The sequence below is a fragment of the Sphaeramia orbicularis genome, chromosome 11 (assembly GCF_902148855.1).
Source record: "Sphaeramia orbicularis chromosome 11, fSphaOr1.1, whole genome shotgun sequence".
In the NCBI taxonomy this organism is placed as follows: Eukaryota; Metazoa; Chordata; class Actinopteri; order Kurtiformes; family Apogonidae; genus Sphaeramia; species Sphaeramia orbicularis.
Genome location: NC_043967.1, coordinates 17,169,685 through 17,186,832, shown reverse-complemented (window position 1 = coordinate 17,186,832; position 17,148 = coordinate 17,169,685). Strand labels below are relative to the sequence as shown.

Below are 17,148 nucleotides of genomic sequence, written 5' to 3'. Positions count from 1 at the left end.
TGACAAATAAACAGAAGATGCTCTTATGTCATATGTTAGAAAAATGCTTAGCAACTAGATTTTCAATTCAAATTCCAGGGTGTAGAGTACAATGCTCATCACAGTTTACCAGATAATGAAGATTATTTATGTTCGATCAATAACCTACAAATTGTCACTTTATTTTTGTCGTGACAGAATACAGAAGAGCAGATAATCCTCATATAGAATAAACTACAGAGAACGCATAGTTTGATGAATGTAAACAGTTAATCTGACATCACTAATCCTCTCCAATCAACCTGGATTTATTTTAGACAGTACTGAAATGGAGCGACAATGGAAAAAAATCAAAATCTTACCAAGTGTATTTTTCTCATTTCCAGTTAAAATATCTCATCACACTTAAAATAAGACATAATCGCCTAAAGAGTAATTTTTCAGTGAGATTTAAGAACTCATTTTTAGACAACAGATCTTGAAAATCTTATTTCAAGAAATCTTACAAGATAATTTTCACTTGTTCCATTGGCAGATTTTTTTTTTTGCTTGAATTAAGCAAAAAATAAATAAATAAATAAATCTTGAATTACGCAAAAAAAAAAATCTGACAATGGAACAAGTGAAAATTATCTTGGTAAGATTTCTTGAAATAAGACTTTCAAGATTTATTGTCTAAGTAAGTTCGGTTACTAGTGGAAGCTTCAATACCAATACCATCACAAAACCCATAAAAACATCATAAAACTGTGGAAACATTTTTTATAATGTAGTGTTTTAACCCCAGAGACCACCGGCAGCCAAAAACATCTGCTCATCTAAAATGTTCGATAACTTTTTAACAACTAATCCTATCAATACATTTGGAAAATTCAGGTAAAATACAGTTTCTCATCTTTTCATTGTCATCAGATGTGACCATATTTGGATGTTCAGAGGCTCCGTGCTGAACATGGAAACACTGTCATCCTCTGTAACAGTGAGTCACTCTTAAAACCCATGTAGTTTGACAAATGACACAGGTCATAGACGCTTCTTGTTTATGATCAGTTAATGAAATATTCTGCTGAAAAAGTCACTTTTTCTTCAGTTTGATTCGATCGAATAACCTTTGTGATTTACTCTGAGCATTGATGAACATTTACATAATCAGTGAATTAAATGTAGGAAAACACCTAATTTTCAGTGAGAAATTCAAAATGCAGAGGATGATATTAATATAAATAGTAATAAATCCCCAAACAAAGGTTAAATCTCAAGAGACATTCAAATGGAACTCACCACAAAAACATTTCTATTTCTTTAGGGGTTAAAATGAGTCAAACATGTACTAAAAATTGTAAAAATTAATATTATACTGGAGCAGTAGGAGTAAAGGGTTCTGCTTAAATTCAGCTGGTTTAGTACAGGCTCGTGCCTGATGAAACAGCGCCTCCATCTGGTCAGACAACATCTCTGCTTGTTTTTTGTTGACATTCACCATCACTTCAGTTCAGATTCACTGTTATCTCAACATATAGAGCATATTTTACTTTACGCAATCATAGACACTGTTGATATTAAATTAAATGTTATTTTTGCCTACAGTGATATGAATAATGGCCATACATGCATAATACATTATGATAAAAACTACTCTTTGAGTAAGAAAGTGGGTTGGTAATTTTTTGCTGTGGTTCGCTGACTGTGGCAGAATAAACTCTACCTCTGCTCCACTCTAATGGTCCTTTTTTGGGCTAAATATTAACATAGTTCTGTCTTGTACGAACCAAAGCCACATGAAACCTACTTATTTCCCACAACATATTAAAAAAAAAATGAAAAGTAAAAAATGTCTTTCATATTTGCATTGCAAATGAATAAGGTAAAAATACAGTCATTCCATTTTCCACTAGTACTTAAATACAGTTAGCATTTGTGGATCTGCTTCAAGTGAAATAATGACCAGTCTCAGCACATGAAAAATAAATATAACCTAGGTCAATATAAAATTGAGAGACTTTTGAAGTCCATGGGATATATCTTGCATACATCTTTATTAAAAGTAAAAATATAACAATAATAATATTTTTTTTTTATGTTCATTATGATCATATCTTTAAAAATTCTATTATTATTTAATTATGGAAACAATCAGTTATTAATAAATTATTAATAAATAATTCATAAATGACTAGATATACTAAAATGTCAACTAAATAACCGTCCAAATTTAGTAACAACCACATTCGAATTAGCTTAACAATAATAAAATGAGCTTATTCAAAAATTGTTTGGATTGTCCTCTTTTTATCATGACAGATATTTCTTTTTTGGCAATATATCAAATTTTATATGGAAAATAAATTGTATCTGTGTCCAAGAAATCACTTCAACTTAGTTACCCACTACAAAAACACCTCTCAAGGAAGCGTGTTCTTTCCAGATCACATGACCTGCTCCACATGATGTCATTTCCTCCTGAAGAAAACACTGGCACGACTAAGATATGTTCTTTCTCCTCTTTCTCAGTTATTTAATATAAAGTAGTGCGTGAGTCAAGTGTGTAGTTATCGGACTTTTATGTCAACAGTGTTACTACAATATCTTTATAAATAACTTTCAATTTCAATTTTACTCAATTATATATATGATATTTATTTATTTAGTGGTGTTATGCTTATGTTGATTTTAGGCCTGAAAACAGAAAAAATGTTAACTATACCTGTCATCTATGTTACCCTGTAGAGGTAAATCAAAAAGTCCCTCAATTATATATTGACCCACCTGATGAACAAGTTACATATGTTACTGTCACACAATCCATGCAAATATATTTAACAATCTGAAAGAAATGCATTAACGTTTTTAGAAACTGATATGAACTACAAATTATCAACTTTGTAAAACGTGTTGAAATGTTGAAAATAAGAACATAGGCTATTTATATTTAATCCAGTGTAATGTATGTTCAAATTGGTGTCTCTTTATTTGGATTTTTCTTTGTAGATTTTTTAACAAACGTTTATGATGGCAGTTTTTACATAAATCTGACAGCATCACTGACTTGGCTATATTCATTCAGATAAGTCTGATATGTTGAGGGTCATTTAGATTATTATCATCAAATTACCATTCATGTTCATCTTTTTTCTGCACGTTATACTACGTAATATTATATTTTTTGTTGCTTCTTAACTCTCCTGACATCTTTTTGGTTCTTCACATTTTTATACTGTCTGTTCTGTATAGATAAGCATAACCACACTATATTATCTGTATATAATTCCATGAGAAATCATTGAAATTCTGACAAAAAAACAGACCTGCTTCTGTTATTCATTATCCATAGAGGAAAACTAAAAGCTGCTGAGTCTAGTTTCAGCAGGTTTGAGAACCTCTGAGTGTTGTGATTTGAGCATCATTGAGTTTTATGTTGCAATACCCATGTATTAAGTTTATTTAGTAATAAAAATAAATCAAAATCTTACCTTTGTAGTGACGGTCATCTTTGGAATTAGAAAAAAGAAAGAACAAAACATATATAGTGAGTAACACTTTATAGTAATTTCCAAAAGTTTAATAAATAAAAATATAGAGAAATAAAGTCTGTCAGTTTAATCAGTTAATTTAACTAGACAGAGGTTGAAGGTGGCGTATAGACTGTGCTTATATAAAGTACTTTATTAAAGTCATTAAAACTCAATGGTCCTGAACACAGCTGTACTCTTTAAAGGTTCAGTGTGTAATACTTATTGGTCATCTTTGGAGCCACTTCACCTGTTATGGGCTTTAGTAGAATGGAGGATGTGACCAAAAACGGATGACAGTAAAATGTACATATCAGTTGGTATTTGTTACTGAGTATTTATAACGTTAAAGAACATTATTTCTTTCCTGTTGAAAGGCTCAGAGTGAAAAGTTCATGATGCCAAAGTTAATTTCTGGTTTTAATCTAGTCCCTTTGATGGGTAGAACATGAAAAACACCCCAGAACAGAACATTTTAAACTATTACGGTGGTTAAAAAAAATAATAATAATTTTCAAATGAGAATAAGCATGAGTAAAATTACAAAAAGGATCAATTTAAAATGTAAAAACATCAAGTGGAGATGATGTACTTGAATAGAATAGAATAGAATAGAATAGAATAGAATAGAATAGAATAGAATAGAATAGAATAGAATAACAGATCAGAACAGAATGCAATAGATTAGGTCTCTACCAGTGACAGTGCACTTACATCTAAATAAAAACACAATAAGATATAGACATACAGTATATCAAAAAGAATACAAAATATAAAATATTGTGTAATCAAAATATGTGCAATGTGCAATTTACAGATATACTGTATGAAAGGATACCATTTTAAAAATATAAAATTAGAATAAAAATTAGCACTGGAGACACCCTGCTATGGTATCAAAAATTCTATTGCTAATTTTCAGGTAATTATATGCGATAATAATGAATACTATAATATAATCAGATCTGTCTAACTCCTACACATGACACCATTGAATGTTTTTTTTTTTTAATGAATGTCAAATTAACATAAAGCAGTGCTGCATGCCAGCTGAGTGACTCACAGTGACACACAGGTTTGGGTGTGTCCCACTTGCCCATCTTATTGCACTGTGTTGAGTTCCGGCCCATGAGGATGAAGCCTGGCAGACAGCTGTAATGCAGGGTGGTTCCTTCCACAGGGGGGCCCAGGGGCCAAGATGACACCCGGCCATTTTCCAAAGATGTCCACATCCGAGGACACAGCAATACTGAGACACAAAGAGGACAATTTAGCTTAAATGAGTGAAGACAAATCTGTGTGATAGTGGCAGAGCGAAATAATTTAGCCTCTGAGTATGGAGTTAAATGTGACCGACCCTTCCACAGGCTAAACACAGACACACAGGTGATAAAAACAGTGAAGTGTGTATCAGAAAGAAAGAGTCATAAGAGGTTTGGACTTTTACCAATACAAGCAATGTAACACACTGTATCAGGGAGGTGATAACACATGCTTAAATGCAGCACATCAGCCTCAAGATGGTCACATGCATTTACTTCCAGTGCTCTGTAACGTTGTGTTTTTGGCTCTAATAACACATTTGTACTCTGGATGCGGGACATCATGTCAGGATTACTCAGTAACTGTGTCTTTTTATCACAGGGACATTGTAAGAACTTCATCAGACATGTTGCCAGCCAACCTATCTGTTTTAATCCACATTAATCCTAAATTAAACTAAGACATGGATTCAATTTTCTGGTTTCACATGCAATAATAAAGTGAATATTAAGCATATTTACTAAAAGGTTCACCTGTTTTAAGCTCTTCCCTCTATAGATGGAATATTTAAATTGACGGTGAAACTGTTATCTTTACGTTTATGCTCAACAGAGAAACAGTCCTGACATCTCCATTGAATCTCTCTGTGCTGAATTACTCTTTGTCAATAAATTAACCACATTTTTCCTTTCCTTGGTGTGGTGCACACCACTGGGATTCAGCTCACCGATTCATTAGCATATTCTCTGCTCCAAGTCCAGTCCACTTCACTACCTGCTCTCCAGGGAACTCATTCTCATTCTAATCTTGAGGCCATAGAATAGGTTTGGATTTTGAATAGGAGTGTGTTTTTCTGTGCCTGTGGTTCTTTTCAGACTATTGTGTATTGTGTTTGGGCAGCATATCCACAGGGAAATTGTGTTAAACTAGATTCATCTTACCTGCACCATAACTGTCGGTGTAGATGTATTTACCCTGCCACAGGATAGAGGTGTGATGACTTTCAGTATGTGATGAACTGTTCAAAGCACTTAAAGATAAATCATATTCTGGCTTTTCTTTTCAGGACACCACAGATGCAAACAGGCCAGGCAAACACAAATATGCATAATGACAAGTACTTTATTAAATGATGAAGAAGATCATTGTGTGTATGCACTCGTCTATACATATTTTAAGTAGAGAGAAATGGTTTCACTACTACAACACTTAACAGTTTTAAAAAATCATATTCTGTCTACAATAATTATGCAAATATCATCAGAAACCTGAGATAGTTCAGCGATCAGTGAAGCGTTGATCAAATGGTAATTTATGTAAAGTTGGTCAAAGGATTACACACACATTTAATGTCTGATTAATCAGTATTTGACTTTCCTCTGCCTTCAAAGAAAAAAAGATGTACTCTGTTACTTTCCATTCCCTCACAGGATGAAATAAGAAGAAGCTACTTAATCATTCTGTGGGATTCTGTCTGCATAGCACCAGGGAGTTCACATCCCTGCTGACCATGAAATGAGACATCAGATGACATCTGTAGCCTCTGAGGGCACACGTTCACACACTCAGTATGTGCACTATCTCTGAAGCAGACTTCATCATGGCACTAAGTGCATTTCCACCTTCCCTTTTTAATGCAAATTTTCAATTTGCACATGAAACACCTGAGTGGAAAAACTGGAAATTCAAAAGGTCTGAGATATTGCATTACTGAAAATACGGAGACTTGATGGAAGTGGAAAAGTGTGGTGTGCTGAATGGAATTGGATTCAGAGCAAATGATGTTGGTTTGTGTTGTGACACATTCTCAAAATCAGTTGAGACAAATGAAGAGAAAGCGAATTTCAAAACTGCTGTACTTGTAGTAAAAACAGTCAGAAATTTGTCATCAGTAGTTTCTAATGAACTGAACTACAGTATATTAGTTTTGTTCCAGACTATGGATCTCAATATTATGTTTTACCTCAGAAAATTAAACAATACATTTGCTCTCACATACACTGAACAAAATATGAGAGCAACACTTTATTTTTTTCTCAAAATTTTTGATGAGCTGAAATGAAGGACATATAACTTTTTCTATGGAACACAAATGGACCTATTCCTCTCAAATGATGTTAATTATTTATTTGTGTAACTAAGCACATCTGCTTTGCTGATATTCTCTGTACCTGACAGGTGTGGCACACCAGGACACTCATTTGGACACTGTCTTAGGTTGGTTATAATAAAAGACCAAATGAATATGTGTCGTTTTATCACACAGCACCGTACTACAGGCTTTGATGGAGTGTGGATTTGGCGCACTGACTGCAGGAACGTCCAGTGTAGCTGCTACCCCTGGACTGAATGTTAATGTATTTACCATAAATTGTGTCTGAAGCCATTTAAAAATTTGGGACTACATCAAATGGGCCTCTCATTTGCAGACCACATCAGACCAGAACCTCCATATCAGGCATCTTCACCTGCAAGATCACCTGAAACCATATGCAAACAACTGCTTTATACAACCAAAGAATCTCTACATAGAAAAGGTCTTGGGGAAGCTCATCTGCATGTTCATCATCCTCACCAGGGTCTTGGCCCATTGTCAAAACATTGTAATATCACACATCCAATGAAGACAAGTAGACCAACATTCCACAAGCCACAATAGGCAACCCCAATAAACTCTGTGAAGGAGATACACCACCAGGCAAAAGTTTGGACTCACCTGGTTTTTCTTTATTTTTATGACTATTTTCATTGTAGATTCTCACCGAAGGCATCAAAACTATGAATGAACACATATGGAATTATATAGTTTAAAAAGGTGTGACAAAACTCAAAGCATGTTTTATATTTTAGATTCTTCAAAATAGCCACGTTTTGCTTTTATTACTGCTTTGTGCATTCTTGGCATTCTCTTGATGAGCTTCATGAGGTAATCACCTCAAATGTTTTCCAAAAGTCTGGAAGGAGTTCCAAATGATGCTGACCTCTTGTTGACCATCTGTGGTCCATCTCATGTCATTTAAATAAGAAGGTGAGTCCAAACTTTTGCCTGGTAGTGTACATTGCAATCTTTGGTCATACCTGATACTGTCTAGTTTTCTGATCCCCACCCCTCTGCATCTGTGATACCTACAGTTCAATGCCTGACAAATTTGAGAAAAAGTTTTACATCCTTCATTTCAGCCTTGCAAATTTTAAGCAAAAAAGTGTTACATTAATATTTTTTTGTATAATGACAACTGGGTCAAAGGTAGACCCAAAAGGAGTACATTAAAGTTGTTGTGCTTTTTATTGTTAAAAAAAAGATGATAGCAGTCATTTTCAATTATTCACCCTCTGAACAGACATTAGTGAGTGTAACTGTAGTGTCCACTCATGACAGGAAACACAGCTTACATGTGAAATGATATGAAATGAAATAAACTGTAATCTTAGCAAAATCCTCCATTATGTACTACATATTTTATTCTTTTTCAATGGGAATACCATTATGTTTTCCAAATGTGATCGGTCCGGTGGCTCACGAGGTCTGACGTCCCCAATTTAGAACTTTTACAAACCATGTTATTCCCCATCTCCACCTTTTTTTCTGTACAAACCACTGCTGTAGATATTTGAAAAGGGAGATTGAAATGCCCAAGACGCCTTTAAAATGTTTGACTTTTATACCAGACTTATGTGATACAGTTTATCCCAATATACCCAGTTCCTACCAACATATCAACAGTGGATTGAGACAAACATTAACCCATAAAGACCCAGTCCTGCTTTTGTGTCCATTCCCAAATGAATTTTTTTTCAGTACTGAACCTTTCTTAAGTACGGAGCCCGGGAAGGGACATGAAGAGAAAAAAATTTATTGCGTTATAACGCAATAGTTCAAAAGTATTGCGTTATAATGCAATAGTTTTTGCGTTATAACGCAAAAGTATTGCGTTATAATGCAATAGTTTTTGCGTTATAATGCAAAAGTATTGCGTTTAAACGCAAAAGTATTGCGTTATAACGCAATAGTTTTTGCATTGGGATCTGCATTCGGGATCGGACAGGTCGTCAGGTCAGACACATCTGTACCTGCAGTCCTGTGCCCTATGCATGTGTAGTTCAGATGACCGTAACTCTGTCATTATTTGTCCGATCAGAAAAATTCCAACGGTTTCTGAAACCTGAGACTCTGTGCTTTATGGACATTCTCGGGTCAGTGCGAAAATTTCACGGGCACCTGTCCTAGAAGACGCAAAATAAGCCATTCGGTGACTGGGGACGCACACAGCAGAGCGGATTCATGGAGCGAAGAACCGGAGCGCATAACGGAGTGGATAACGGATTAGATCTAGTTTTGGAAAATGTAGGCAAGACGGATATCCCAAGTCCCATGACCCCCCTGGAGGTTTACGGATAGATTTGTGACCGAAGGAGCGACTGATGGAGCAACATCTGAAGAAGAAAGGTAAAGTTCACCCAGTTCCATTTAGTGGATTTTCTACATGACTGAAGCACTGTCTGTTTTTTTCTATGGAGTTTTTACTTGTTTCACTTTAGTATATGTGTAAACTGACGCTTATACTGCATCGTGGTTTTATAGAATAAAGTACGAACCGTGTAGAGTATGTGTTAGTTTGGAGTATGTTGGACTTTCTGTGCGTAAAAGTGCGCATGACGCTCTCCAAAATAAGAGCGCATACGCTGATGTTCGGTGACTTTTTTTCTTCAATAGTACAATTTGACCTTGTTTTGTTTGTCTAATACATTGTTCTATGTGTGTTATTTTTCCATGTGTCCACCGGTAGTTACATTCAAGGATGAAGAGAGAGAAGTCACGGTGATGCGCAAAGGCTCTGGTGATGAGAGCAGAGACTGAAGACAGTCCACACACAGATGAAGGATGGAGGAAGAGCCTGATGATGATCAGTCCAAATACCACAGACATTCAACACATCCACAGGAGGACGGACTTTTCGTTTCAACAGACTATTTTCCATGTTCAGACTGTGCCACAGGAGCACTGCCTGGATCAGAGCTGTGAAATGACACAACTGTTTCTGCAGAACCACGAACATGAAGGCACTCTGCAGCCACAGAACGGACAAATGCCCTGTGTGTGTGTGTGTGTGTGTGTGTGTGTGGGGGGGGGGGGGGGGGGGGACACCTGTAGAGTTTGGATTTTTACCCTGTTTTTGCACAATAAAAGGCAAATACTCACACAGCTTGTTTTAAACAGTTTTTATACTTTTAAAGTTCATATTTAACTTTCAAATGTTGTATCCATGTCTAATTTCAGTGTTTTTCTGCTAAAACTAAAAAAAAAAAAAAAAAAAAAAAAAAACTAATTCCGTTTTTGTGTTTTTTGTCATTTTAAATTGTTATTACAGTATTAAAACAAATAGTGATTGCAATATTGAACGTTCGAAGTGGTCTGCAAAAATTGACAAAACGACTCAAAGCATATTTTCCGACCTTTTTATGATCAAAATAAGAAAACCAGTCCAGGTGGACCATCTGAGGCTCAGGAGTATAAAGGATTTTAAAACAATGCGCACATCCTCCTTCTCATGCGCAGATCATTCACACTTGGCGCACATACATCTGTATCCATGAAGCTGCACACAGACGTGAAGCTGGGCAAATAGGAATTTAATTCAAAAACCGTTGGAATTTTTCCGATCGGACTAATAATGAAAGAGTTACGGTCATACTACACAGGACAGGGGGGCGTGTCAGACCTGGTACGGTCGGACCCGAACTGGATTACAATGTATTATGTACGGACCTCAATCAAGAGAGAGCATATATGATTGCGTTATAACGCAAAACTATTGCGTTATAACGCAATACTTTTGCGTTATATCGCAATAGTTTTTGCGTTATAACGCAATAGTTTTTGCGTTATAACGCAATACTTTTGCGTTATAACGCAATAATTTTTATTTTTTGCATGTCCCCTCCCGGGCTCCGTACTTAAGTGATTTATCATGATTTACTGTAAAATTATCCTCTGTATTTGGGAAAATCAGTGAAAATCAGGTTTTTTCCTATATTTAGTTCACTTATCATGTAAATGTTCATTAAAGCTTAGATAAGAGTTATTAAATCAGAAACAGACCAAACTGAAGAAAAAGTGACTTTTTCCATAAAATATATCATTAATTGAATGGAAAACAAGTGTGTCCATCCACTCATTTATCAAACTCCATGGGTTTTACTGGTGAATCAAAGTTGTAGAAAATGATGGTGTTTCCACTGTAACTGAGGAGACTCTGAACATCCAAACGGGTCACATGTGATGACCATGAAAAGATGACAAACTACATTTTACATCTCTTATTTACACATACCGATAGGATAAGTGGATCAACAGGTATTAAACATTTTACATGACTAGGTAGTTTTGGTCGCCAGTGGATATTTGGGTCTTTTATGGGTTAATTTGCTATTTTCTACAAATCCAGTAACTCAGTGGAACAGCTGAACTTGAAAAAAGTGCTTCAAGGCAGAGAAAACTGTGTGGTGAACAATAGAGTGAAGGATCAGGTTAAACTTACAGCATCGGCTGCGCTGACTCAGGTCGGTCCATGTGCCGTTGGGCAAACACTTTCTGACTTTTGGTCCCACGATTACCCTGTTGCCCCTGCAGATGTACTCGATCTCATAGTCTACAGGCAACACCTGCACACTGCGGATCTGTACAAACACAATCAGGATCAGTACACAAGAAAAAATACAAACAGTACTGCAATATATATCTGATTTACAGCAACCTGCATTTTTTAGAGCTGTATTTGCCTTATGCATGTACAAAAACCTCAATGTTGTCTTTTTTTAATGAAAGGTTTATGAACATTTTTGCATTACACTATTCTATTGTCAGTCAGTCTACATTAAAAGACCTGGCAGTGATTTGTCATTCATTGCAGACTGTTGCATTTTGTTACTAATTTTGAGTTTTCTATACTTTGTTTACATCTGTTCTGCGGACTGCCCCTGTTTTAGTATTATATTTTACTTTTACTTAATTAGTTTCTATCCATAAATTTTCCTCACTTTCCTTTTGGTGGAGGGCCTCGACACTAACACTCTCTATAAGTCATTGTGTAACATATAACAAATAAAGCTTTAAAGTGTCCTTTCTTCTAATAGTCAATAAAATACTCCACAGTGTTCAGTCCATATCATTCCTGTGTTAAAGAAGGTAGAAAATATCCTTTTATTTCTTAAGTAGAACAGCTAACAATGCACCTTGACTCTGGATAATGTGCACTGTGTACAAAGTGATTGGGTAACTACATTGTGGAATTTTCTTTTTTTGTGGTGTCTTATATGTTTGCTATATCTCAGTGTTTGTCTTACTTTTTCTGTATGTTTGAAAGACTTAAAACTGTGTATGATATCACCAATTTTTCATCAAATCTGTAAAACCCAAGTAATACTCTAAGTATCATGAATCAGTTAGTCTTTCCGTGATTGTTCACCGTGAGTAGAATGATTCAGGTGCGTAATCATGGAAAGACTAATAGATTTGTGATACTTAGGGTATCACTCGGGTTTTACAGATTTGATGGAAAATTGGTGACAAATATCATACGCAGCTTTAATAAAAAAAAATACACTGATCAAAAAAAAAGAAGGGAGAAAAGGGCTAAACTGTCAGGATAACTTGACATTGTCCCAGAACATTACATGTATCATGCTTATTGTGAGATAGAAACTTGTGCAATCACAATGAAGAGGCTTAAATGATGTCGGATAGAGCTGCACAATATACCGTTTGAGCATCAACATTGCGATGAACATGTGCGCAATAGTCACATCGCAGGTCCTGCAATGTAGGAAGCAAATGAACTGAACATGTTCTCATCTAATTTCAAGGGTATGTGACACACATTGCACGCAGAAATCCATCAATCGCAATCTTTCTTAATCAGTTTAGAGTGTGTTGCTGGTAACAACATTGAAAAATAAGCAACAACCAGGAGAAAATCAACGTAAATGAAGACTATGCCAAAAAGAAAAGCAACGTCAGTTATCTGGAATTATTTTAGCTACAAGAACGATGATATTGAAACACATGTTCTGTGTTGATAGTGCCTTGCACCTGTCGCCACAATGAGAGGAAACACAACTAATTTGTTTGACCATTTACAGGGTGGGGAAGCAACATTTACAATATTTTGAGGCAGGGATTGAAGGACAGTGTATGACCAGTTAGTTTATTGAAAGTCATAAGAATTTATTTGCCACAAGAAAATTTACATAATAGAAAATGTTTTTATTCTATGTGTCCTCCTTCTTTCTCAATAACTGCCTTCACACACTTCCTGAAACTTGCGCAAGTGTTCCTCAAATATTCGGGTGACAACTTTTCCCGTTCTTCTTTAATAGTATCTTCCAGACTTTCTCGTAATAGTTTTGCTCATAGTCATTCTCTTCTTTACATTATAAACAGTCTTTATGGACACTCCAACTATTTTTGAAATCTCCTTTGGTGTGACGAGTGCATTCAGCAAATCATACACTCTTTGACGTTTGCTTTCCTGATTACTCATATGGGCAAAAGTTTCTGAAAAGGTATGGATAATAGTGTTAGGTATGATTATGACATCAATATATGTTTGGTTTCAAAACAATTGATGTAGTGCCTGCTGAGAAAAAAACAACTAAATGTTCATTGTAAATTTTGCTTCCCCACCCTGTACGTCGGCACCACACAGCTATTATATCTTCCTAAGTATTTTTTCATATTGCAATATATATCACAGGGTTAAAAATAATCGCAATGGCAGTTTTTTCCAATATCGTGCATCCCTAAAGTTTGATTACATCCCAGTTCACTCTGAATATTGACAAAAAGCCATTAACATTTGATGCGATATGAGATGTAAACAGGAAGCAGAAGTCCAACTCGGCTGTTTAAAAAATGTAAATTATCTCAATAAATACTGTACAGGACTATGGATTGAGGTTTTTGGGTACGCCAGTATAAAGACCACGGAAGATAAATCTGAATTTAGAATCCATTACATTCTAAAATGATTAAAGTATTCCAAAAAATGCACCCAGGTAAACCACAGTTGACAAAGTACCATCCCTCGGCCTCGTACTGAATTAGAGGCTGGTGACAGTGAATGGGTTTTTCTGTGGTTTTAATCAGAGTGCAGCAGCTGCCATTCCTCACCTGCTCTTGTGTCAGCCCTCTGTATCTTATTCCTCCATCTCTGGGAGGACGGATGATGGCACAACCTGAAAGAGAGACCAACAGTCACAGTCAGGTGGAGCAGAGAAAGACCTGGCCTGCATCCATCTCCTATCCGTCTCAATCTGCTGATAGACACACAGCCCTGCTTTTTTTCACCACTGATAACTGTCACACGGTCTGCTGATATTCCACATTTTCCAAAAGCATTATCATGAATATTCTCATGAAACCAACACTTCATATCCAGAGTGCTCACTGTCATGCCGGTCAGGTGCACAGGTGTCACACTGATCCGGGAGGGGAAGCTCAGGACTCCATTATAGGCTGACACATGATGACATTGACCACCTCCCTGATTGAGGGATAGTTATTACAGTTGAACATAGTTGTCTTGATCCACTCTTCTCTCTGTCTTCTCTGTCTAGAATGCACATTGCTGTCCTCCAAAGATGGACGGGTGAGTCTCAACTTAAGGAAATGGTACAGTTGTTACTGCAGCGCAACAATAATGTGCATAAATTAAATGCAGTAAAAGAACAATTTAGGTAATGACTGGAAACACATTAACACGTGTGATTCACAAACAAAGGTACTGAATTTCCTCCTGAATCAATAAAGTTAAACTGTATCTGAATGTGTAAGTACACTTGGGTAGAGCTCTCAAGCGTCTGTGCTTACTTGACTACTTATTTTTGTGACAAATCTTTACTTTAAGGCTCCATATTTTAAGACAAATAACTGTATTTTTAATGCATATGACGTAAAATAATTCTAATTTTAATTGTGCATCATTATGCACCTTTCCAATGTATAGAACAACTTAAATGGATAATAACAGATAAAGATAAACCCTTTAACACATATCACACACAACACACATAATACTGTATGATGTAACAAAATAAAGCTGGAAAGTAGGAAAAACAGGACAGCAAAAAAAGATGACACAGTGTTTTGGCTCTTTTTCTGATATAACTGATTAATTAGTTAATATTTATTACCGGGTGCTTGCTCTTTATCCAAATGAAAATTCCAGACTTTTTCAAATTTTTCTATTTTTTTCCCAAGGACCTTGACTTTAAGTAGTTTTATACTTGCATGCCTACTTTTGTGGTTGACATTGTACCTGTTGTGTGTAATAGAAAGGTTCATTTTAATAAATGTATGAATGAATAAATGCATAATTCACAGTAAATTCTCTTTTACTCACAGAAACATTTTCAAAACATATGAAAATCAAAAAAGTGCATGGATATCAAACAAACAAATTTCACTAGAATCATTCCAGTACTGTCTAGTTAGTGAAATCATATCAAGTTGTTTTTATATGTTTTCCTCATGTATTTCTTATCTTACAAGATTATATGCGTTTGAGCATCCTCTACAATTAGACTATGAGAGAAACGTTTTTCCATACTTTAAAATTCCAGACTTTTCAAGGTCTGCAAAACAGCATTTCAAAATCCCATACTTTTTAAGACTTTCAAGACCTCCACAAGCACCCTGTTATTTTTAGTACATATATAGATTTTGCTTTTATCTCATTTGCTTTGTGTTTTGTTTGAAAGGTTTAAAATCATCATCCAACACATAAATTATGAGCCACAAAGTTTCCACTCGATGATATGTTTCTAAAGTCTATACGTTTTTGGGATTCATTGACGTAAAGTAAGTTGCGTTTACAAACTGGAAGTAACTGATAAATGAATGAGAAAACTGTCTTCAGCTTCCAAATGTTCTTTTGCTTTTTTCTTTGATGCCGTTCAGATTTTCAACATTTTGCACATCTTCGTATCTTAGAGAATAACTGCAATAACAATATGTATCTGTGTTAAAGTGAATGAAACTAAAAGCTAAAAGATGCAAAGGAAAGACTACAGATAAGTCTAAGTATTTCAGAGTCCCACCACTAGATGGAGACCTCTGTTACGTTTTCAGCAATGCTAAATAACCAGCAGCCTTGTTTCTAGCAGAAGGCTCACTCGTTATCCACGTCAGTGATTTTTCTCCACTTAGACAGCCTCCATATGAGGGTTGTGCTTGTTGCTGCCAGCAGAGCTTATTTATCAACTGAGCGATGGTTTCACATGAAGAAACTGTGCTTTCATTGGGATGGAAACACGCTTAATGGGGCCAGCTGGGGCTTGACTAGAGGGGTGGAGGCAGATTTGCATGTTCAGACTGTCTGAGACTGGCTGCACTTAAGCTTCTAGGCTACAAAAAAAAAAAAAAAAACAAAGACTGGAGAGGTGTCAAAGGGACAGGAATTTAATTCACCCCAATTAATCCTGCCTCAGAGGTTTTATATTTTTACATGCTTTGTATTCTTCAAAGGGCTGTATCAGAGGATGTTTAGTGATTTGCTTTAAGGAAAAGCACAAACTCTCCACTTCTAAACAAAATAAACTAGTCTCAGAGTTGTTTGAAGCTGTTATCATAATGATGTCTCTCACAACCTGACTGCTTGTAGTTTCTCATGAGAATTTCAGACTTAAATCTCAACTGTTCACTTTACAGCTGTGTATGTAGTTAAGTGTGGTGTGAAAGCTAATGGGCCAACAGATCAAACAACAAGCACCCCAACACCGATCATATATTTGTAAATCTACTCAAGATTCTACTCACAGCTAAACTAAACATACTTTGGTTGCCCCTGGATAGCATTATTTTCATTGCACAAAATACACAAACATCCTTTGCTCTGAAAATTCCTGAAAACAGACATAGTCATCCTTTACATATTAAAATATGTCCTGTCCTGTGACATGTTTTTCCCTCTTCCACTGGTACTGCATATGTACTGAGACGGGAGAACGGCTGAGAATGCCAACTAGCAGATCTTGGGCCTAATCTGTATTTTTGTGGGAGGAGGTCATTAAAAGGGAGCAGCAGTTGACCATTTAAAAGAAACTGGACAAGGAAAGAACAATGATTATGAATCACAGAAATGGTCACAGTGTACACATTAGCTGTGGAAAAATATATATATATATATCAGCTTATGCAGCATCAGTAGGATTACTTTTAAAATTAATTTCATTGCAGCATACATGCGCTTAAATATACACCCTCATATATGAAATAGGCGATACAGTATAGAAAATGCCAATTAAAAAAGAAAGCAGTGATACAAACTTGCATTTACAGTATGAACACAACATGCACCGTATTTTATCCGAATAACATTCCTCATGTTCAAGATGTGAC

General features: G+C 35.7%; 1 protein-coding gene across 1 annotated transcript in view; it reads right to left on the bottom strand.

Moving 5' to 3' along the window:
* Positions 1-17,148, bottom strand: part of gabbr1b (gamma-aminobutyric acid (GABA) B receptor, 1b) — a 325,006-nt gene that overhangs the window by 244,603 nt on the left and 63,255 nt on the right. The window contains exons 3-6 of the mRNA XM_030147671.1: positions 13,921-13,985; positions 11,291-11,429; positions 4,552-4,737; positions 3,450-3,467 (exon numbers count right to left, since the gene is read on the bottom strand). Coding sequence (XP_030003531.1) covers positions 3,450-3,467; positions 4,552-4,737; positions 11,291-11,429; positions 13,921-13,985 — 408 coding nt within the window. The remainder of the gene's footprint in view (positions 1-3,449; positions 3,468-4,551; positions 4,738-11,290; positions 11,430-13,920; positions 13,986-17,148) is intronic.